Here is a 22,173-nt window from a genome sequence, read left to right on the forward strand (position 1 = left end):
GCAGGGTAAAGGAGCTGGCTTTTGGGATTCCTTCCCCTCCAGAAAGGTGGGCAGGTGGAGGCTGTATCGATATAACGCTCTCACGAGCCCTCACTTTTCCCATATGAAAAAGGGGTAGTGGAATTCCAGGAGGATATCAGCGCCCAATGCAGGGTGGTTCCACTCAAGGGCCCCATGGAAGGAGCTTGTAGTTCCAACCAGCCTGGAGGCCCAAGCTGTTGGTTCCCACCGGACCAAACCAGCAGTGTTTGAGGTCAGGGACTGAGAAGACCGGTTTCTGCTCAGTATTTTGCAACGCCCCCCCCACCCCGCCCCGCACCCCAGCCTAGTTATTTATAGGGTCCAGCCCCTCCTCCTAGTGACAGCCTTTAGTTAGAAAACCCCATTCTGCGGGAAAGTGGGCGTGCACTACCATACCCTTTCGGGGCAAGGGGTGTGTGTGTGTGTGTGTGTGTGTGTGTGGTTTGCAAGACTTTGAGGTTTCATATCTTTGATGGAGAAAGGAAAATACTGAAGAACCCAGAGATTCCAGAACAACCCACCCCTTGCTCCCTGAGGGGCAGAAAAACAGGGCTTAGTTTTGCAGTTTGCAATTTTTTGGTTAGGAGACCCTTCAAAATTATGTTTTGGGCCCATTGAACTTGGATGGGGAAGGGTAAGGATGTGTGAGCACAGAGAGGCTTTTGGGGGGCTGTGATGGAGTTTCTAGGAGCAGAGATCAAGAGCTTCTGGTGTAGGGACAGGGCTTTGACTGTAGAAGGGAAGATTCTGGGTCCTCTGATATACAGGAGGGCATCTAAATTTGGGGGCATACTGGGGAAATGATAGCTGGAGGGTCTTCGTAGGGTGGGAATTAGGTCTTCTCTGCATAGCTAGGTGGACCCATTAGTTCGGACTCTGAGATGAAGGGGAGAAGAACACTAGCAGGATATAGGGCTACTGTTATGTGTCAGGAGGGCACTCAGTACTGAGATGATGAGGGTGGGGAGGGTGACTTTGAGAAACTGCATCTCAGTTGAGGTGGCTTGGCAGAGGCCTGAGTGGCCCCTCACTTTGAGATCCTGCTGAGTGAGGACACAGGAGGCAGCCTTTGGGGGTGAAGAGTTTATTTATTGCTTCGCCCCCTTGGCCCGGCCAGCCCAGGCTCTATTAGCCCAAGTTCTACCAGCAACAGTAGTCGGGGTAGGTCTCGGACACAAACTCAGGATGGACGACATAGTTGTTTCTCTGGGGACCACCGGATTTCTTGAAGTGACTTGTGTCCCATCTGCAGGGAGAGATGGGTCAGACCTTTTGGACCCTCACACGTCTAAGTGAACATTTGACTTCAATTCGCAATGCTAACTTTATCCCAACATTTTGCCGCTGACACTGACCCTGGGTTTCAGCACTGACCTCCTGGCCTCAGGTTCTTGTGTTAAATTTCTGATACCCTATGCCCGCTCTCTAACATTGACTTCTTATCCTTTGCTTCAAAGCCCTGAACCCAACGGCCTTGACTCTCAACCCACTCTAAAGCCCAATGCCAACCTGTAACCAACCCTTCAATACCCTCCTCCTTGTACCCTCATGAGGTCTGCTTCCTTTCCCTGCCAGCTTTGACTCCCCCATCGCACTAGCTCCCCCTGGTGGCATCACTCTCTCAGTGCACAGCAGCGGACAGTTCCCACCCCAATTAGTGCCATCCTCCTTCCGGCCCCGCCGAGCCAAGGCGACAAACTCCAGGGGCTTATGCAAGTGAGTGTGTGCGCGCCAGACTTACCTAAGATTCGGACATGGGTAGTACGACGGCGGGTGAGTTGTAACAGCACATTGCATTCCGGGCCTGTGCTCGTAGGGCGATACACCCCTGGAGGAGGAAGCGTGGGCAGGGAGGGGTTGGGCCTTTGATCTTATCCCCAGATCCCGGCCAAGCTTCTGGGAGGCGCTTCAGGTGTCAGTCTCCAGGCTCGGAGATTCTCCCCTCCTTCCTTGCCCTTCAAGACCCCATAGCAGCACCGCCTCCAGGAAGTGCCCTGGGAGTCTCCCTTCCCAAGGGCCTCGCTTCTGCCGCCCAGGGAAGAACGTTGGACTCGGGAGGACCGGGCTCCGTTCGGTCGTTGAGGACTTGGAGCCCCCGGATGCCCGCCATTGGACAGCAATTTCCTCAGCACTAGGGACGAGGCAATGTTTCTGAGCCTTCGAGAGGCTCAAACACTTTCCTGTCTCCCATGCCCTTGTGAGGGGTAAGACCCAGTCTTGGGCAATGAATCCGACTCCTGGCCTGGGGAGGGGCGGCGAATCATGGACCTCGTCTGCACAGCTCTCCAGACTGCCGCAGACATGGGACTTCTCCCGGGCAAGGTCTGCCCTGTCTGCCGCCGGGTGCAGGACGAATACTGCGCTGCAGTCTGGGCGCCACCTGTGCACTCGGGTCTCAGTTTCCTTAGCAGTAACACGCGAGGGCGTCTACCCCCGGAGGTGCGGGGCTCCGAGGAAGCCGGCGCTGTTCTGGTAAAGCGGTCACCATTTTCTTGCTCACTTAGCCCCCAGCGATGACCCTACTCACTACTGACAGTGATCCGGAGCCCAAGGAAAACAGGACATTTTTCTGAGAACACAAGGCACTCCGCAGGCTAGAACCTGCGTCTCCAGAACCAAGTGTCCGGGTAGCGGGCAAGGCCAGCGGAAGAGGTTGAGACTTTCTTCCTCAGAAACCCTCCGGGAGGACCTCCAGAGCATATACTGGGGTCAGAATGACCTTGAGCCCAGTACGGAAGGGACAGGGTTGGGGACTTGGAATAACTTTGCTGGTTGTCCCGCCTTAGTTCGCTCAGGCCCTGGGGCCAGAGGGGAGGACACAGCGGGACCCTGTAGGCGAGCAGAGCCGGGCCGGGGCTGGCCAGGGGCTCGCAGAGAGGCGGAGCTGGGTTAGAAGTGGGGCGGCAGGGAGCGCCCGCAGCCACGCAGGGCAGGACTCTGGGGCTGGGGCTGGGCCGGGGGCGGAGCCCGTCTGAGGCGGGCAGAGCCCTGCGAACCTTACAGTCGGCTGGTCCCCGCACAGAGGCCGCAGGCGGCGATCGGTGCAGGGCGCTCCGGTGACGCAGTGGTCCATCCCGCGCAGACAGTAGTGGCGGCCGGAGCAGGCGCTTTCGTAACCTTGGAAGGGCAGGCGGCCGGGCAGCGGGTCCACGCACCCGCATCGGGGCGTGATCTGCGGCAGCGGCTGGTTCCGTGACAGTGAGTTCAGCATGTTCACCACCACTTCGCGCTCTGCGCCCGCGGGTCCCGCGTCCAGGAGACCCAAAGAATCACACGGATGGGAAAAGAGACGGTCATAGACAGAGGCGGAGACAAAAACAGAGACAGGGTTACACCCTCTCTAGCACCCTCAGTCTCCTCCTTGTCTCTCAGGTCTCCATCCTGCCCTCCTTCTGGCCTCCCCCCACCCTCTCTCTACCGGTTCCTCCTCACCCAACACCCTTTACCGTAGGCATTGAGCCGCTCCGGCTTAGGAGGACACTCCAAAGGCATTCCTCGAACTGCCGTCTCCATCCCAGCCTCCTAGAAGTGACACACAGGTGACCTCAAACTCTGACCCGGAAGAGTTGTTCCCTTTTGGGGATCTTCTCAGAACACCCTGACCTGCCACCAGCCCCGGACCCTCGGCAGCTCCCCTACTCTCCAGGGAGGGCTCTGAGTGTTTGGGGTTGTCGCCGGGCAACCCGTTTTCCTCTGCCTACAGGGGTGGAGGTGGGGCAGGGAGGGCTATAGGGGACTGAGTTCGGCCCCTGGGCCCCTGACAACCCTGCCTTGGAGTTTGTCTTTGATTTTACCCCTCTTTGTCTAGATGTGTCTGGGTGTCTCTCTAATGGGGGGTTTTCACTATCGTTTGCCCATCAGAATCATGTGAATAACTTGTGAAATTTTGAAAAATTCTAATTCTTGAGGAAGTTCTAATTCAAAAGGGTTTGGTCAAACCAACCTAGGTCAGCCATCAGCCTACGGTTAAGAACCCCTGCTCTGGCCTCGGATCCTCACATTCCCTGCTGCTGGGGCTGGGGCTGGACTCTCACCTCTCTCCTTGGAAGCCTTACTACCTCTACACTGCTGTTGGGGAGCCTCGCTCTCCCTCCCATTGTCCTGGCTCACATCATAAAGGTGGGGAAGGTGGAGCAGGGATGCTCAGCTTATCACTGACTCCTTGGGTGGCCCCATTGTCACAGGGCCAGACCACATGGGGAGGGACCAGTTGGCAAGCTTCAGGAAGGCATCATTTCAAGGAGTACACACAAGACATATCCCCACAGAGCCCAGTCAGAGATTGGGACCCAGGGAACCCAGTCCCCAGAGACCGAGAGCTAGGGGCCCAGCACAGCCCCACTCCTAGGCTCCCTTTACAGCTAAGAAATACAAACCCTAGTTTCACAGATGCGAAGAGCCCTGGAACATTGCTGCTGGGAAAGGGATGAGAAACTAATGGTGAAATATTAGTCACTGTGGCTTGGGAGGTGGGCACATTAGATACCTTAGGCAGCCGGGGAAGGTAGGTGGGATACTTGTTCCAGCAGTTGCTGTTGTACGGTCCGGTCCTCCATGTGTACCGGTCACTGCACAGGTAGTTTGGACTGCATTTGTCTGCTTGGTCAGGGGTGGAGACATCAGATAGTATTAGTCCTTATTCCACCCTAAGATTTGGGACCTGCTAGATGTTTCTCCTTTGATCCCCAGCACAAAGCTGACCCTCACTGACCTCCTGCAGGCCAGTCCCCAGGCCCAGCTGGGCGCCACGCTTGTCTTAGGCACTGAGATGCAGCCCATTTTGCACCTAAGGCAACCTTCTGAATGGGTTTTGGATCCACTGTGCTGATCACTCTTCATCCTGGCACTACCCTCTCTGAATCAGCCAACCTGGAAATGGACCTCCTTCCAATTCCTCTCTCTCTTTCTCTCTCTCTCATCTTCCACTCTAGGCTCCAAGGTTCACCTATTCTGCTTCCTCAAAATCACTTGCATCTGTCCTGTCTCCCAGTGCCCCATGATCTCACTCCCATATCTCTGCAATGCCTTAACCAGGAGACAATATAATGTCGTGGTTAATAGATATCTATCTCTGCAGATAGACCACCTAGGTTCAAATTTCAGTTCTGTCAATTATAATCTGTGTGTGACCTTGACCAAGTTAATTAATTTTGCTGTGTCTCAGTTTCCCCCAACTTTAACATGAGGGTAATAGTGCTATTTATCTCAAAAGGTTATTGTGAGGCTTAAATGAGTTAATACATGTAAAACCTTTAGAACAATGCCTGGCACATAAAAAGCTATTATGATTAGCCTACTGGTCTCCTTGCCTCATCTTTGAAATCCTATAATTCAACCTTGACATAGAAGCTGGGGTACTTTTTCACAAATGAAAATTTGACCAAGACACTTTTCTACCTAAAATTCTTCAAAGTCTGCCACCTTCCACCCCCAGTCACCTAAGCCAGTCCTACAAGGCCCTCCATGACCCACTCCCCCAACAGACTGAAAGAAAACATGTGAGAGACAGTATGAAAGAAGCTCTAGAGGAAGAGCAGGTGTGTGAGGGGAAGGGACGGAGTGTTGGGATTTGGAGTTCTGGGTTGGTGGATTGGACATACTGAGATTGAGGTGTTTGGGGATGTCCAGGTAGAGATGACCATAATCAGATGAAGGAGGGTGGGATTCCGGTGAGAGTAATTACAATTCCGGTGTCAGTAATTACAATCAAGTGTTGAATAAAATGGCTTCGGGGTAGGAACAAGGAGAGAAGAGGGCTCAGGACAGCATCCTAAGGAGCCTCATGTGTCCACAGAGGGTGCACAAGAGACCCAGAAAAGTGAGGCATGAGAGAAGCTGAGGAAGGACATAGTTTCAAGAAGTGGAGAGTGGTCAGAAGAGTGAAATGCACAGGGTAGGTCTCACAGGGTAAAGATGGAAGAGTCTCATGGCTTTGGTGATTAGAACCACACAAGAGCAATTTGAGCATTTGATGTAGGAGATGCAGACTCTCAGCTTCAATTGGGAATTATCAATCCATTCAACAAATACTTATGAAGCCTGGTGTATACTCAATGGAGGGGGCACAGCTGTGAATGAGATCAGATTCTCTGCTCCTTTGGAATATACGAGGAGACAGATCATGAACACCTAACCAAATGAGAAAGATACTTTCTGCAAAGGTGTAAGAAGGGGTGAGGAAGTAGAGACAGTGAGTATAGACTATGTTTTTGAGAATCTGGGCCATGAAGGAGAGGAACAAGAGAGAATTTTTCATCAGCAAGAAACTAGAAAAGATTCCAAGTTGAGGGAAAGAGGTGTGGTGGGGCAGTGGGATGCAGGGGAGATGGAGACAGCTCATGGAACAGGGTGTGAGCAGATGGGAAGATGTGGCATCCAGGATACACTTGGAAGGGATTTGTTTGGGGAAGATTAGTATTCTCTCTCTCTCTCCATCTCTCTAAGGATGAGACCATGGCTCTTTCAATTCTTTTTCCACAGACAGGGAACCCCCCAAAGCAGGGTCTGGGTCATCTCCTCCAGGGCTAGGGTCAGATCTGCTGGTTGGGAGTCAGGTTGGAGGTTGGAGTGGGGGCTGGTTAGGGAAGAAGTCTAGATCGTGGGTGGAGACAAGGTTGATATAGGATCAGGATGGAGGTCAGGATCCAGGTTGGGTGTCATTGGGAGTTTCGTGAGAGGAGAGGCCCTACCTTCCTCTTGAGAGAGCCAGTACTTCTCAGGCAAGTAGGGGTGGCCTGGAATGGAACCCTTGTAAGTATAGTCCTGTGTGGCACATTTGACCATCCTCTGCAAGGCTTCAGGATCCACATGGCGCTGCATGGTCCGAGTCAGACCCTGGGCAAGGGGAGAGAGAAGAATTTTCTGGGCACTTGGCAACCCCAGGCCTGGAGTCTTGCTCGATCTTGATCCAACCTCTCTTGAAACGGTCAGCTCAGGTAGGTCTCCCAACCTCCCTCCCAATGCCAAAGGGATTCCCATGCCAGCCTTGGTCCCTCTGCACAGTTCTCTTGTTTGAATTGTCCTTTTCTCTTTTGTTTTCCCATCCAAGGATGGCCTTGGACCCAGGTTCTTGCCCTCAGTCATAGTAGTTTTCTGGCTTTCTCATTTCTGCTGTTTCCTGACTGGGAGCTCATGAAGGCCAGAGCTGTGTGTCCCTGCCCTCTTTCTTGTAGGCTGTGTGCTGCCTGGGAGCAGGGACTGGGTCTCCTCCAACAGAGCAACAGGCCCATGGCACAAACTGGAGCTTCAGAAAAAACTGGCTGCCCCGGGAGCTGGCTGCCTTATGTGGGTGTCTTGGACAGGGAAGACTCTCTGGCAATCTGGCACCTTGAAGGAGTTGAAGGACAGGGCTAGAGGACACCTATTTTGAAATTTAATTCCCTGACTCCCACCTGACCCTGGTTCTGCTTGGCTCTGACCCTGACACCAATGATGCTGTTCCTTATCTGACCTTGACCTTTTTCCTGTTCTTTGTCCAGGCCCCAGCCCTTCTGTTTTGGGGGGTTCACCTCATCTAATCCCATCATTCTTTGTTCAGTTGGCTCTGTGGAAGCCCAAATCAAGCCTCCCTTTGGTGCCTCCTTCTCTTCAACTGAGGGCAGAATGCCAAGTTAGTTGTAGGCCCATGGGTCTATGCAAACAGCCTGTCTGAAAAGGCAGCTGGCTCACAGAGGTGGGACTCCAGCAAAGTCAGACATCTGAAAGGGTTTCCTCATAACGGGCAGTGAGATGCTGGAATGGTGACACTTGCCCCTGTGATCTTAAGAACAGAGGCTTCTCTTGGCCAGCGCTGAGACCTTGCTGCTCCCAGGGCTCCAACCACTCCAAAAACCCCTCTGCTCAGGGGGTTCTGGGATCATCTATGGCCAGCTGACTTTGTTCTGTGGGCCAGTCCTGCACAGTCATGCTGCCATGTGGGTGGAGGGCAAAATAGGGGGGATGTGAGTACAGGGGTACCATGACTCAGCACTTCCCTGAGCTTTACAGATACCCCACCCATGCACGCAGATATACTCAGAGATCAACACACAGATGTACATGCATGCATATACACTCAGACATACCCATTTACACACCAACACTCAGAAACACACACTCACAAATACAAAAACAGTCATTTAGAAGAATTCATAGACATCATCGATTTTTCTGTTAGAGGCTTTCCTCAGATGTCTGCTTTCTTTGTTTGAGCTTATTGGAGGCTTTCAGCTGTGGGTGGGCTTTGTCAAGAATGATCTGGTTGGACTATTTTTTGGAAACTCTAATGTTAGTAGGTTTTTCCTCTTGGGCTTATCAGCTTCTTCAGAAAAGATTCCTTTAATTCTTTGGCCTGAGGGTAATGACCTAGCTGCCAGTTTTCTGAGAGCCTGGTGCTGTAGAGAGCTACTGGAGGTTTTAGTATTCAATATATGGAGGGTCACAGGTGTCCAATATGGTACCCTGCCCTTGACTGGTATCTCTAACCCTGAGATCCTCACCAAAAAATTAGCCTTCTGACTTGCAGAGACAGAAGTGGGAAGTCACACTAGGACATGGAATAGAAGAGGAGATTAGTGGGTTTAACTGCTTCTTAAATAGCTTTCAAATTAATCCTTATTTTAGCCTTGGTCCTGTTCCATCTTCAGTTCCAGAGAAGCCTAGGATTATCAATTCCTGGGCCTTTTGGAAATTCTACAGTTTTAAGTTGAATTATGTCTTGGGTTTCCTGTTGCTGCCTTTGGATTCAGCTTTCTCATCTCTGGTAAGTCAGTTTCATCTATTATACTTTCCAGCTTCCAAAATTTTGTTGCCATTGTCCCTTCTTTCTCACCATCTTTGTGAATTCATGTCTTAAGTATCCATTTACTGTAGTTCTAGATGGATTTCAGGAGAGAGTCAAAACACACGTGTTCAATTTTAACCCAGAGAATTATAGTTCTTTATATACTAATCCTTCACATATTACAAATATCTTTTCTCAGTTTGTGGCTGTGTCTTTACTTTTCTTTATTATGTCTTTTGATGAACGAATTTAATTTTAATTTTAACATAGTTAAATTTATCAATCTATGCTTGTATGGTCAGTGCTTTTTGTGACTTGTTTAAGAAATCCATCTATACTCTCAGATAATGAAAATAATGTTCTGTATTTTCTTCTAAAAGTTAAACAGTTTTACTTTCCCTGTTTAATCTGTTAGGAGTTTGGGCAAGTCCTTTTCTTCTTCAGGTATGCTTTAGCTATTTCTTGGGCCTTTGTTCTTCAGTATAAATTTTAGAAACATCTTGTCAAATTCTTTAAAAAAATCCTGTTGGGATTTTAATCAGAATTGCATTGAATCTTTATGACAGTAACTCTTTCTATCCATAAGCATGTTGTATCTTTCCATTTAAGTATTTTTAAAAAGTATTCAATAAAGTTTTATAATATTATTTATAAATATTATTCATATAGTTTTTCACACATTATTAGATTTCTATTTACTTTTGTTTTTATTGTTAGAATAAATGATGTATATTTTAAAAATTATACTTCCTAAATATTTGTTGTTTGCATAAAGAAATGTGATTGACTTTTTTTTTTTTTTTTTTTTTTTTTGAGACAAAGTCTTGCTCTGTTACCTGGGTAGAGTGCAGTGGTGTCATCGTAGTTCACTGCAACCTCCAACTCCTGGGCTCAAGCGATCCTCCTGCCTCAGCCTCCTGAGTAGCTGGGACTACAGGTACATGCCACCCAAGTAGCTAGGACTACCGGTGCATGCCACGATGCCTGGCTAATTTTTCTATTTTTTTTTTTTGAGACAGAGTCTTGCTTTGTTGCCCTGGCTAGAGTGAGTGCCGTGGCATCAGCCTAGCTCACAGCAACCTCAAACTCCTGGGCTTAAGCGATCCTACTGCCTCAGCCTCCCGAGTAGCTGGGACTACAGGCATGTGCCACCATGCTCAGCTAATTTTTTTTCTATATATATTTTAGTTGGCCAGATAATTTCTTTCTATTTTTAGTAGAGACGGGGTCTCGCTGTTGCTCAGGCTGGTCTCGAACTCCTGACCTCGAGCGATCCACCCACCTCGGCCTCCCAGAGTGCTAAGATTACAGGCGTGAGCCACCGCACCCGGCCCCTTAATTTTTCTATTTTTAGTAGAGACGGGGTCTCGCTGTTGCTCAGGCTGGTCTCGAACTCCTGACCTCGAGCGATCCACCCACCTCATCCTCCCAGAGTGCTAGGATTACAGGCATGGGCAACTGTGCTCAGCCCCCTTGTACCTTTTTACTTTTTCTTTCCTTGATGTCTTGGCTAGACCTCCAGTCCATTGTTGCATAGAAATAGTGGTAGCGAACATTCTTGCCTTGATACCAATTAAAAAAAAATGCTTCCAGCATTTAACTAATAAGAAGGATGTTGGCTGTATACTTTAGGTATACTTTCTTTATCAGGTTAAGAAAATTTCCTTCTATTTATGTTTGCTAAGTTTTTCTTTTTGAATTATGAATGGGCAATGAATTTTAGCAACTGCTATTTCTTTTCTTTTTTAAAAAATTATTTTATTTAATTAATTTATTTATTTTGAGACAGGGTCTTACTCTGTTGCCCAGGCTAGAGTGCAGTGGTATCATCATAGCTCACTGCAGCCTTGAATTCCTGGTTCAAGTGATCCTCCTGCCTCAGCCTCCAGAGTAGCAGGGACTACAGGTGTGCACCACCATGCTCAGCTAACTTTTTTTTCCTATTGTTTTATAGAGATGGGGTCCTATTTTTACTCAGGCTGGTCTCCAACTCCTGTCCTCAAGTAGTCCTCCCACCCAGGCTTCCCAAAGTGCTAGGATTACAGGCATGAGCCACTGTGCCCAGCCTTAGCAACTGGCTATTTCTGCATCTTTTTTTCAAATGTCTTTATTGAGGTATAATTTACATACCATAAAATTCACTCTGTGTTAAGTGTACAACTCAAGGATTTTTATTAATCCGGATTCACAAAAGGTCATGAAAAACAAAACAAAACAAAAAATAATTTTTAGTAGGATCTCTCATGACCATTTTATTTCTGCATATTTTGAAATGCTCTTGTGGTTTTCTCCTTGAATCTGTTAATGTGATGAATAACATTTATTAATATTTTTCTAATGTTAAATCATCTTTGCATTTATGGAATAAATACAACATAACCATCATGAATTATTTTTATACACTGCTGGATATAATTTTTAATATTTTATTTAGAATTTTTGCTTTTATATTTATTAGTGAATTGGCCTGTATAATTTTCTTTTCTTACACTGTTCTTGATTAGTTTTGCATCAGAGTTACAGTGGCATCATAGAATGAGCTGGGAATCATCCTCTTTGCTCCTGTTCTCTGGAAAAGTTGGTATAAAATTGACATAAACTGTTCCTTGAACATTTGAAGGAACATAACAGTTTAATTATCTAGGCTGGCTGTTTTCTTTGTAGGAAGATTTTAAATTATTGATTTAATTTCTTTGTTATAGGAGCATTTGGATTTTTCTAATTATGCTTGAGCTGATTTGGCAAGTTTATTTTTCTAGTATTTGTCCATTTGTTTTTAATTTTATTAGCCTGCAGTTGTTCAGAATATTTTCTTATTACTTCTGTCTATGCTTAGACCCTTCTTTTATTTGTCTGTGCCTTGTCTTTCTTTAACTCGATATAGATTTATCTATTTTATGAATCTTATCAAAGAACCAACTTTTGACTGTTGATCTTGTTGAATCTTTGCTATCTAGTTTAATGTTTACTCTTATTTTCATTATCTCCATTCTTCTCTATTTCCCATTTATTCTGTTTCCCCCTCTTATCTTGTTAAGTTTACGCTTGGCTCATTAATGTTTCACATTTTTTTCTTAAACAAGCATTTAGGCCTACTGGCTTTTCTATAACTTTTGTTGTACCCCACAAGTTTTGATATGCAATCTTTTCAGTTCTGAGTATTTTTCCATTTCTGTTTCAATTTCTTATTTGGCCCATTATTTAGAATGGTGGTTTTGTTGTATTTTGTTTTACAACTTAGAAGGATTTTGCTTATCTTTTGGTATTGATCTGTAATTTAATTGCATTGAGGTTAAAGACAGTTGTTTTGTATGATATAAATCATCAAATTCTGTTTTATGACCTAATACTTGTCAATTTTTATAGTGTTCCTTGTGTGCTTAAATCTGTAGTTGTTAGATTCAAGGTTCTATTTATGTTCAGTAAATCAAGCATATTAATTATGCTCTCAAGTGTTTGAGATCTTTGCTTTTTTGGTTTTGGTCTGCTTAACCTAGCAGTAATTGTGGTGTGTTAAATTCTAACATGGTGGATTTTGTCAATTTCTCCTTCCAGTAAATCTATTGGGTAAATACAAGTTCAGAATTATAATATCTTCCTGGTGAATTGAAACTTTGTTATTTTTGTAGCGATCCATCTAAAAAGTGTGTGTGTGCGTGTGTGTGTGTGTGTGTGTGTGTGTGTGTTTAATCTGCAAGTCTTTTTTGTCTGTTATTTATTAGCTTACTCAGCTTTTCATTATTGTATCTATATCAGTCAAACTTGGATCAGAGAAGCAGAACCACTATGAGTGATATAGCATAAGTGATTTACTTTAGGGATTAGACTTTACACAGTTGTGGGAACTGGTTAAGAAATCTGCAAGATTGTTGTCTTTGCATCTATTGTTGAGCCTGAAGTCAGGAAGGAGAGTTGGACATGAAATGGGGAAGAGCAAGGACAAACTGGAACCCCTGAAGGGGACAAACTAGAACGTGCATCTATCTTACTGCCTCCAACAGTGATGATATGGATGGCCTTCTGGAGAAGCTGGTGCTCTTTGCCATGAAGCTGCACACACACCTGGCCCAGGACCCAGGGAAAATGAAGGAGGAGCTCCAGCAGGAGCTGAAGGAGTTAGGGCCAGATGCTGCCCTATGTCAGTTAGGTGAACTATTAAATCAGAGACATTGTGCACAAGCCACCACAATGCCTGGTACCCTACATCAAACTTCACAGGGTAAAAATGGCTATTCTTTCATTTGTGCCTTCCAAATGTCATGCAAATTTCTCTTGTGGCCAATTGGGAACCACTTAGGGAAGGGAATTTTGGGAAGCATAGTTCCAGCTGGTTGACAGTACAAAACTGCAACATCTGATACCCTCTTTACAACAATATGAGAATCTTGGAACACCTTAACTCTGTCCTGTTCCCACTTACATGATATTATTTCTAATATTTTAGTTCTTTCTTTAAATATCATAAATTAAAAGCAATTATATTAATAATTATTTTCTATAGATAACGTTTGCTTAAATTTACCTCATATTTATCAGTTTCTTACCATTTCTTCTTGCATCTCAGACTTTCCTTCTATAATCATTTTCCTTCTCCTCAAAGAATATCCTTTAGAAGTTCCTTTATTATAGAGCTGATGATAGTAAACATTTAAATTTTTTTGCCTGTAAATGTCTTTATCTTTCTTTTGTTCTTGAAAGGATGATATTTCAAAAATATTTTTTCTCTGCCTGCTTTTAAGGTCTTCTCTTAAGCTAGTGTACTGCAGTTTCTCTGTGAGGTACCTAAATGTGGAAATTCTTCTATTCTTTCTGTATCTGTGGATTCATTTCTTTTGTTAGTTCTGAAAAATTCTGAGCCTTTCCTCTTCATCTAATGCCTATTCTCCTGTACACTGTTTTCTTCTGGGACTCTGATTAGATGTGTGTGAGATCTTCTCATTCTGTCTTTAATATTGTTTAATGTTTCTTTCATATTTGTCTTCTCTTTGTCCCTGGGAAATTTTTTTTTAGTCTCTTTTTTATTTCATTGGAACTCTTCAGCTGTGTCTAATCTGCTTTTTAACCCATTTGCTGAATTTTTGTTGTTGTTGTTGTTTTTTTTTTTTTTGAGACAGAGTCTCACTCTGTTGCCCGGGCTAGAGTGCCATGGCGTCACCTATGGCAGCAGCAACGTATGGCTCACAGCAACCTCAAACTCCTGGGCTCAAGCGATTCTCCTGCCTCAGCCTCTGGAGTAGCTGGGACTACAGGTGCTCACCACTGCACCTGGCTAATTTTTTTTGTATATTTTGTAGAGATGGGATCTCACTCTTGCTCAGGCTGGTCTTGAACACCTGAGCTCAAGTGATCCTCCCACCTCGGCCTCCCGGAGTACTAGGATTAACGTTTGTCTGCTCATTTAAAAAATAATCTCTTATTGCTTGCTTATTTAGATGATTTCACATTTAAAAAAAATATCCTCATTTTTCTGTATTCTTTAACTGTTAATTCCAATATCTGAAATCCTTGGTAGTTTAAGTCTGTTGTTTGATATTTCTGCTGATTCTGTAATGTGGTGGTTTGGTTTTTTATATCTCTTATTGTGAGCCCATGTTTAATTGGCCTTACTCTGAAGGATACCTGGAAACCTACATTGAGGATGTTTTCCACCACCGAAGATAGACATGCGTGCGTGCGTGCGTGCATGCGTGCGTGCGTGTTGGGGAGGGGCAGGGAGCCAGAGATAGGAAACCTTCTGGTTCAGTGTGGAATTTACAGAGTCCATTCCTCTCTAGCTTAAGGCTTAAACTCCTGCTTGTAGTGCTGATATTGGCATTTGTCCTGGGGGCAGTCCTGTCTTAAGTACACCACTCACCCCCATGAGAGTCCAAAACAAAATAAAAATTAATTTGTATGCAGGATTTAGTTGTTTTGAAGAGGGAGGGCCCTTCAGAGTTTCCAGACCACCATACTGGCAGAAGCCTTTCCTTCATTCTCAATCCCACTGCTGTCTGACTTTCACTTTTCTTCATTCATTGAAGCTGTCTGGCCAGGTTACCAAGAGTTACTACATCCAAGAGATCCCTTTCTGTGCTGCCAATATTTAACACTGACCTTTAATAATACTGTCTTTACTGGTTTCTCTTTAATTTTCTTGCTATCTCTCTGGCTGTAATTCTCTGTCTCCTTTTATGGCTCTTCTTCCTTTACCTACTCTTAAATATTGATGTTCTCCAAAGTTCTGTCTGTGACCATTTTCTTCTTCTTCTTTGGCAATCTCTTCCACTCCTATGACTTCAGCCACCACTTACATCATGATGACTTTAAATCTATATCTATAGCCCAGACCTCTTTCCTTTGCTTCAAATAAGTATATTCAACTACTTGCCTATATTTATCCTCAAATATTTTTGTCCCAAAATGAACTCTAAATCTCTAATCTGCTACTCCAAATCTCAGCTGGTAGCACTACCATTCCTCCAGTTGCCAGAGCCAAAACCCCAGAAGTCATCCTAATCTCTCCCCTCTTTATATCTAGATGGTGACCAAGGTCTGTTGATGTACTTCTTAAAATTCCCTCCTGTTGACTGTGGAAAAGCAGGTAGGTACTCTTATATTTTGCTTGTGGGAGTATAAATTATTACAACCCTTATTACAGCAATTTGGGGTATATATCAAAGGTTTTAAAAATGTGCATATCCTTTCTCTCAATAATGTCATGTCTAGGAATTTATCCTAGGGGAATAGCTGGAGATGTGCTTAGTATACAAAGATAAAATATATATCTAAAATATATAAATAAGAAACTATAAGATAAAAAATATATATGCAAGAATGAATATGCTAGCAAAATTTTATAAATAACCTAAATTTCCAATAACATAAGATCCCTTACATACATTATGGTATATTCATAAAATAGAATACTGTAAAGTCATTAAAATTATATTGTAGAATATTTTTGACACAGAAAAATGTACCTGTTACATGGCTATGTGAAAAAAGCAAGATTCAAATATTAGTACAATGTAACATAGTTTTTATAAAAACTAATATTTGCTTCCTAAAAGGGTATATAAGAATAATAACAGTGGTTATTTTGGGTAGTGGGATTATGGACCTTTTTCCTTTGTGCTTCTCTGAATTATCTTTATTTTCTGCATTGAGCACAAGTTTATTTTGTAGTTAGACAAAATATATTATTTAAAAAATTCCCTCCTAGTCAACAAATACCTTTTTTCACTGCCATAGTCTCTCCTAATCTCCCACCCTCATCTTTCTCCTTCATCTTTCACCCCTCACTGGCCTTCCTGCCCTCAGCCCTAACCCCTCCAATTCCCTGACACTGTGATCAGAGTGGCCTAACTCACTAGTTAACTGTGATACTCCCAGGTTCAAAAACCTGGAGCCTTATGTCCCTACTTCTCGACATAGCCTCAGAGGCTCTCATTGGTCTGCAGATTCCTCTGTTAGCACAGGGCTAACCCCTCTTTCTGCTCTAGCAGTTTCAGGTGCCGGTGGGTCCCTGCCCACAGCCTGCCTTTTCTCACCACTCTCTTCTGCTAGAAGCCTCCTCCTCCTAGATCACTTAGTAGACCTGCCCTTCATGTTGCAGGACTACTCTCCCCTTTTGGGCTCTCTTATCAGCACTTCAACTTATTTATTTATTTATTTTTTCTGAGACAGAGTTTCACTCTCTTGCCCTGGCTAGAGTGCAGTGGCGTCATCATAGGTCACTGCAACCTTGAACTCCTGGGCTCAAGTGATCTTCCTGCCTCAGCCTCTAGAGTAGCTGGGATTACAGGTGTAAGCCACCATGCCTGGCTAATTTTTTCTATTTTTAGTAGAGACGGGGTCTCACTCTTGCTGGTCTCAAGAACCCCTGCGCTCAAGCAATCCTCCCACCTCGGCCTCCCAGAGTGCTAGGATTACAGGGCGAGCCACCACGCCCGGCCTCCCATCACCACTGGACCCTGCTGGCGTCTGTTCCACACTAGGCATCCCTACGTTGTTAACTTGTTGGCTGTGAGCTCCTTAAAGGCAGGGTCTGGCCCTTCTCTTTTATATCCTGGGTGCCTACACATGAAGATACTCAGCAAAGTTTTTGTTGGATGGTACACACAGATAAATTCTCTTAGGCAGAGTTACAATTAGACTCAGAGCTTTCCTTTCCCTTTTGTGAAAGCCGCACAGACCCACTTGGCCAGCCATCTTCAAGCACAGACACACAGCCACAAGGAGATTGTGATACACACGCATGCAGACATACCTATAGGACATTTCTGGCCTATCCCACAGACAGCCTCAGGGCCTTTGCACTTTCTGATCACTGTCTGGAACTTTCAGCTCTTCACAGGGCTGGTTCTCTCCCTCCTTTCCAGTCTCAGTTCAGTGTCACCTTGACCTCTCCCTTTCCATTTCTATTACCCTCTTTATTTCCTTTACAGCATTTTGGACACGTTGTATAACTCTTGTTCATTATCCATCTCTCCCTACCTCCTAACCTGATACAATTCCATGAAGGCAGGATCTTATGCTATTTTATATACCATTGTAAATTCTGTGCCTAGGCAAATGAATAAAACACACACATACACAAACCTACAAATAATTATAAACACATAATGATAACCATACACTGCCGGTCATCCAGATACTGCCATACATACACCCTGGTCTGCCCCTCCCCCCAACCTCCACTTACCGGGGTCACAAACTTGTTGGCCTCCCAGGCCCACAGAGGCGGGTCCTTATAGACCTCCTTGATGGAGGTGGGAGCCCTGTAGGAGTCGGTGTAGGTACTGATGGGGGTCTTGGTCTTATGGGAGAAGAGGAACATGGTGAGGTCTTGGTGATGCTGTGGTGGACTCTATCTACCAAGGGCTCTTGCTGGACATCAGTGCCTGCCCCTTCCCCAGATGGCCCACACCTCCGGCCTGGCAGATGCCGCTAGCTGCTGTGACCCCCTCCTGTGGGCGATCCCTCAGCTTCCTTCCCCCACAGCTTCCTGCTCCAACCCCACCCTGCTTCTCCCTCCAGCATGGGCACTGCCCATTATGATATCACTTGGCTCAGCCCCATCCCTGGAGAGGTGAGGACGTCTAATTTCCTCCCCACTTCTGGCTCCTTTCTGCCTCAAGCCTATCAAAAGAGCCCAGTTTCCAAGAGTTCAGAGGGCCTCTGGAGGTCTAGGCCACACTTCTCACTTTGTTGAAGAGAAACACAGGTTCTGGGGGTTGTGACTCACCCACAGTCTTGCAGCAGATCAGCGGCACCCCTGGGAACCCACAGGTGGAAGTAGAGTAACATGTAACATGTGCATCCAGGGGACCAGGTCTGTCCCTTCCCAGCCCACCTGCCCCTTGCCCACACCCCAGGCAGGGAGCTGAGGCTGGCTTGTTTGATGCTTTTAATATCATTATTTGTGTTACACGATACACAACCAAGGATGATGATCAATACTGCGATGGAAATGTTAAAAAAAAATATTATACACAGCTCATGTCTTCCACACACCTTCCTGGAAATAAATTAGTGAGCACGGAGAAACCTGGCTGGGTGGCAGCCACAGCTGAGGGTAGAGGGAGTGTTAAGGCAGTATCTACAAGGGGGAAGGTGGCAGGAGGGCAAGCTAAGGCCTTGATTCTTCCCCTCCAGCCTCTTAGACAGGGAAGGAGGGAACCACACATTCTTGGCTGCCAGCTTCCTGCCTCTCTGCCGCACATACACTGCCTCAGTCGGAAGCCCTTGCCTGCCAGGGAACTAGTGTGTCATGTGGGGAGGGAGCTTTTCCCTGGTTCCTCAGGGCCACAGAGATTGAACAACGGGCCAGAGTCACGCAGCAAGTCAGTGGCAAAGGCAGCAGTCTAAATAAGCCCCCCAAAGAGGAGGTGCCCATGTTCTAGAAGGGTGAGTCAAGGAGCCCAGGGTGGTGGTGGGAGGCCTGGTTCTGGGGCCCAGATGACAGGGGGTGGGGATGCCAGCCAGGGTGGGAGATAGGCTCAGATGGGGGCCAGTATGAGCCTTGTGGGCCCTGCAGGTACTTTCTCTGTCCTTCCTTGCCTCTGGCATTTTCTCATCACCTAACTAGAGTCCCTGCAATAGGGGAGGTAGGGGTGGGTTGGAGGAGTGGAGGGTGAAGAGCTGCATCCCAACGCTTTGCAGTTGGTAGCTCCTGGGTGTGGTACAGGGGGAGGTGCTACCTTTCCTAAGCCAGCAGCCTCCTTCCCCGCTCTCATCACCCCGCTTCTAGCTCCCACCTCCCAGGACTGGTGTTCAGGGAGTGGGCTGTGGGTCTGTCCATCACACGCTTGCAGCATGTGAGTGGTATCCACGAGAGCGGATCCACCAGCACGTGTCGGATGTCAGCTTGGAGGAATAGGGGAGTATACACCTTGGCCCCATGATATGAGGTTTGTGGAGCATAGGCTTCAGCAGTCTTAGGCTACCTGTGCTTTCATCTTCCTTCACGTGGGGGCAGGTCTATATTGCCTGGCTTCAAGCTGGGAAGGCTGTTCACCTCTTCCTCCTCCTTTTTTTTTTTTTTAATGCAAGGACTAACCCATTCTAACCTCCTTCTTCTTGACTTCCTTTTTCTTTTTAGAGATGGCGTCTTGCTATGTTGCCCAGGCTGGAGTGCAGTGGCTATTCACAGGTGTAATCATGGCACACTGCAGCGCTGAACTCCTGGGCTCAAGTGATCCTCCCTCAGCCTCCAAAGTAGCTGGGGCTATAGGTGACACCACCAGGCCTGGCTCTCCCTCTTGATTTTCATCCTCAGCTTTCCTGCTCCCTGCCCCCAGACCAGCAACAGCAGCAGAAGCAGCAGTACACACATTCTGACCCACAGACACCCCTACAGCTACACATACAATAGACACTGCCCACCCATACACATTCACAGACACACACACAGATCCACATGTACTCAGGCATACACGGTCTTGATAGAAACTGCCCCATTCCCCTTCTACACAGTCACACAACTCAGGAGGCCCCCTGGGTGTACTCAAAGACACACAGAGATCTCTTCATCCCCTTCCACAGAGGTTCCTATGAAGAAATTCCTTCAGGTATAAAAGGACCCTAAAAATAATTTCAGCTGCTATTCATTCTGTAGTTGAGGAAACTGAAGCCGAGAAAAAGCAAGTGGCTTGTTGAAGATCCCAGGGAGAGTGCCAGAGCTAGGACCAGAACCCAGGCTTCTGACTCCCAGTCCGAGGCTCTCAGTCCATTGCATTGCTGGGCAGCCTCTCACACTGTAAACGGACACACAGTCACTTCCCCACCAGGGACGCCCACATCTATGGCAGGAATAGACCCCAGGAAAGACAGGTCTGTCCAACACAGGCACACACACTCCCTGACAGCCTCAGATACATGCACATTCTGCCAAGCACTCCCTACCGTCTCCAAACAGCCACTCAGCGCACTGTATTCCCCTAAGCTTGCTCCTTGACGATTCTTTCTGGGAACCAGCCTCCCAGATCTTGGGTTGGGGTGAGATGGCAATGGGACATTGGAGGCCAGCCTTACTCCCTGCTTCCAGCCTGGGACTGAGACCAATGAACAGAAGTGGGGGTGGGGATGGGGAGGAGGTGACAGAGAGATAGATGCATTGGTTAGGGGCCAGTGAGGACAGATCATACTACCCCAAACTCTGGCCTGTCTCTAAGGCCCATCTTACCCTGCCCCACTCCCAGGGAGCAAGAAGGAGGTGACTGGGGCAAAGAGGAGGAAGAAGGCAGTGATCCTTTGTGTAAGGGGCAATATCAGTTGGACAGCTTTGCCAGGGCTTCCCATCAGATGAGAGGAAAAACGCTAATAGGTACATGGGCCATCAAGGGGTGCATGGAGGGGACTCTGAAGTGCTGGGACCTGCTGCCACTGCCCTGGGCCTTTCTCTCCCCACTCCCCAGCCCCTTTCCTTGTTAGGCTGGGGCTGGGGGCTTCATGGCTTTGCTGGGGTTTGTGATCCCTCCCCCCTCTCATTAATGTTGGCTTCCCTTCCATCCAGTCCTCTCTCCCCCTCACCGGACTGCAGCCTTGGGGAGGGGGGCAGGGTGCTGGGTGAGGTCCCCCAAGTAACTGAACAAACAGCCTCCACCCTCCTCAGCCCCCGGGGGTGGAGAGAGACCCGGTTTTGGTTTCTCCGGCTCCATGAACACACAGAGGTACACGTCCTACCATAGGAGGAAGCAATGACTGTTACGAGGTTGGCGGCTGTAGGGGGCGCGGGGGCCGGGGGCAGGCGGAAGAGCCGGGAGGGGTCTGCCCCTGCCCGGTCCAACCTGGCCTGCGTCGGTTCCGCCCCGGGCGGCCGCGGAGGCCCCGCCGGCTACTGAATGTGGCAGGCGGTGGAGGACGTGGCCTGGCAGCACATGCAGGTGGGGTTCACGGACTTGGGGGGGATGAGGTCTAGGTCCTCGTCGTCAGGGATCTCGTCTAACCGGTAGCCGTCCTTCAGCAGCTGGATGTTCAAATCTTGGTTGATCTGCTGTAGACAAAGGGGAGGGAGGTCAGGCTCAGGGCGGGGGATGGGGAGGTACCACCCACGGCTTGGCGGCAACCCCAGGCCACCCGCCCGCCCCAGACAGCGCCCACATATCAGCCGGTCCCCCTACCTGGCATTGCTGGCATCCCCAGGCCCCGCCCTGCCTAGGCTCCCCCAGGCTCTGGCCTCACTTGCTTACTGGAGTGTCGTGAGTCCCCGCCCCGCCACAGACCCCTCCCCATTCTAAAGTCATTCTCACCCTCGGCCTGCTTCCATCTGGGTTTTGCCTGTTTCAGGCCCGTTCCTACACTGTCGCCTGCTGTTCACGCCCCACTCTATTGAAGAGCCCGGTTCCAATCTCAAGCCGCGCTCCTAACCCTGCTCCCTGAGCTGGAGGCCGCGACTTCTTTCCGACACCAGCCTGCCCCAGGCCCCGCGACCGCATGGGCCTCAGCCCAGCTTTGCCTAGTCCCCCCCTCAGGGTGTGCTTCGCCCGGCCGCACCCCTTCTTCTCCTCCACAGAGGCGATCCTGCCCGGCTGTGTCTAGGGGCAAAGGGGTAGGGGCTCACCTCAGCAGAGGAGTAGCCAGAGGAGGAGTATCTGGACATGTCAAAGTCATCATCGCTGGCCATGGAGGAAAGAGGACAGAGAAGTGATTCAGGGAAATTAAACAGAAAAAATTAAATAGAAAACTCCCTGCACTCCCACCTCCCCATCAGTCAGCACCCCACCCCTCCCTCGCGGTTCCAAATAAGGAGCACAATCTAAACAAAAACTGTGGCCAGGTGTGGTGGCTCACGCCTGGAATCCCAGCACTTGGGAGGCCAAGGAGGGAGGATCACTTGAGGCCAGGAGTTCAAGACCAGCCTGGGCAACATAGCAAGACCCCGTCTCTACAAAATAAAAACAAAAAAAATT

General features: G+C 47.6%; 3 protein-coding genes across 9 annotated transcripts in view; 1 reads left to right on the forward strand and 2 right to left on the reverse strand.

The window, feature by feature from the left end:
- Positions 1 to 1,089: 1,089 nt before the first annotated feature.
- SPMIP6 (sperm microtubule inner protein 6) lies at positions 1,090 to 17,775 on the reverse strand. 4 transcript variants are annotated; one of them, XM_069476525.1, is made up of 7 exons: positions 17,466 to 17,775; positions 6,711 to 6,855; positions 4,508 to 4,620; positions 3,468 to 3,543; positions 3,023 to 3,252; positions 1,763 to 1,849; positions 1,090 to 1,267 (listed from the first exon to the last, which is right to left on the reverse strand). In XM_069476525.1, the coding sequence occupies exons 1-6, from the start codon at positions 17,598 to 17,600 to the stop codon at positions 1,763 to 1,765; spliced, it is 786 nt and encodes a 261-aa protein (XP_069332626.1). In that variant the 5' UTR covers positions 17,601 to 17,775; the 3' UTR covers positions 1,090 to 1,267. The 4 variants fall into 4 exon arrangements, with proteins under 4 accessions (XP_069332626.1, XP_069332625.1, XP_069332628.1 ...); XM_069476524.1 differs by having other exon boundaries at positions 3,018 to 3,252; XM_069476526.1 differs by lacking the exon at positions 1,090 to 1,267 and having other exon boundaries at positions 1,722 to 1,849; positions 17,466 to 17,600.
- Positions 1,748 to 22,173, forward strand: part of DNAI1 (dynein axonemal intermediate chain 1) — a 124,257-nt gene continuing 103,831 nt past the window's right edge. Inside the window, exons 1-2 of the mRNA XM_069476523.1 lie at positions 1,748 to 1,794; positions 15,300 to 15,362. The gene's annotated coding sequence lies outside the window, so the exon portion shown is untranslated. The remainder of the gene's footprint in view (positions 1,795 to 15,299; positions 15,363 to 22,173) is intronic.
- The window catches only part of FAM219A (family with sequence similarity 219 member A), a 52,489-nt gene continuing 48,561 nt past the window's right edge, over positions 18,246 to 22,173 (reverse strand). For 2 of the 4 annotated variants that reach the window (XM_069476532.1, XM_069476530.1), the window contains exons 5-6: positions 21,825 to 21,879; positions 18,246 to 21,254 (exon numbers count right to left, since the gene is read on the reverse strand). In XM_069476532.1, the coding sequence (XP_069332633.1) occupies positions 21,099 to 21,254; positions 21,825 to 21,879 (211 nt within the window). In that variant the 3' untranslated portion in view covers positions 18,246 to 21,098. Of the gene's footprint in view, positions 21,258 to 21,824; positions 21,880 to 22,173 lie in introns of all 4 variants that reach the window. The other 2 variants (XM_069476531.1, XM_069476529.1) reach the window with 1 other exon arrangement.

The sequence above is a fragment of the Eulemur rufifrons genome, chromosome 7 (genome assembly GCF_041146395.1).
Source record: "Eulemur rufifrons isolate Redbay chromosome 7, OSU_ERuf_1, whole genome shotgun sequence".
In the NCBI taxonomy this organism is placed as follows: Eukaryota; Metazoa; Chordata; class Mammalia; order Primates; family Lemuridae; genus Eulemur; species Eulemur rufifrons.

What these genes read in the sequence shown, in the direction of transcription:
- SPMIP6 (XM_069476524.1), bottom strand. Translation starts at nt 17,600, where the DNA reads ATGTTCCTCTTCTCCCATAAGACCAAGACCCCCATCAGTACCTACACC. An exon ending in GGAGCGGCTCAATGCCTACG is followed by an intron (nt 3,253 to 3,467) that starts GTAAAGGGTGTT and finishes CCGCGGGCGCAG; the next exon opens with AGCGCGAAGTGGTGGTGAAC. An exon ending in TACCCATGTCCGAATCTTAG is followed by an intron (nt 1,268 to 1,762) that starts GTAAGTCTGGCG and finishes CTCTCCCTGCAG; the next exon opens with ATGGGACACAAGTCACTTCA.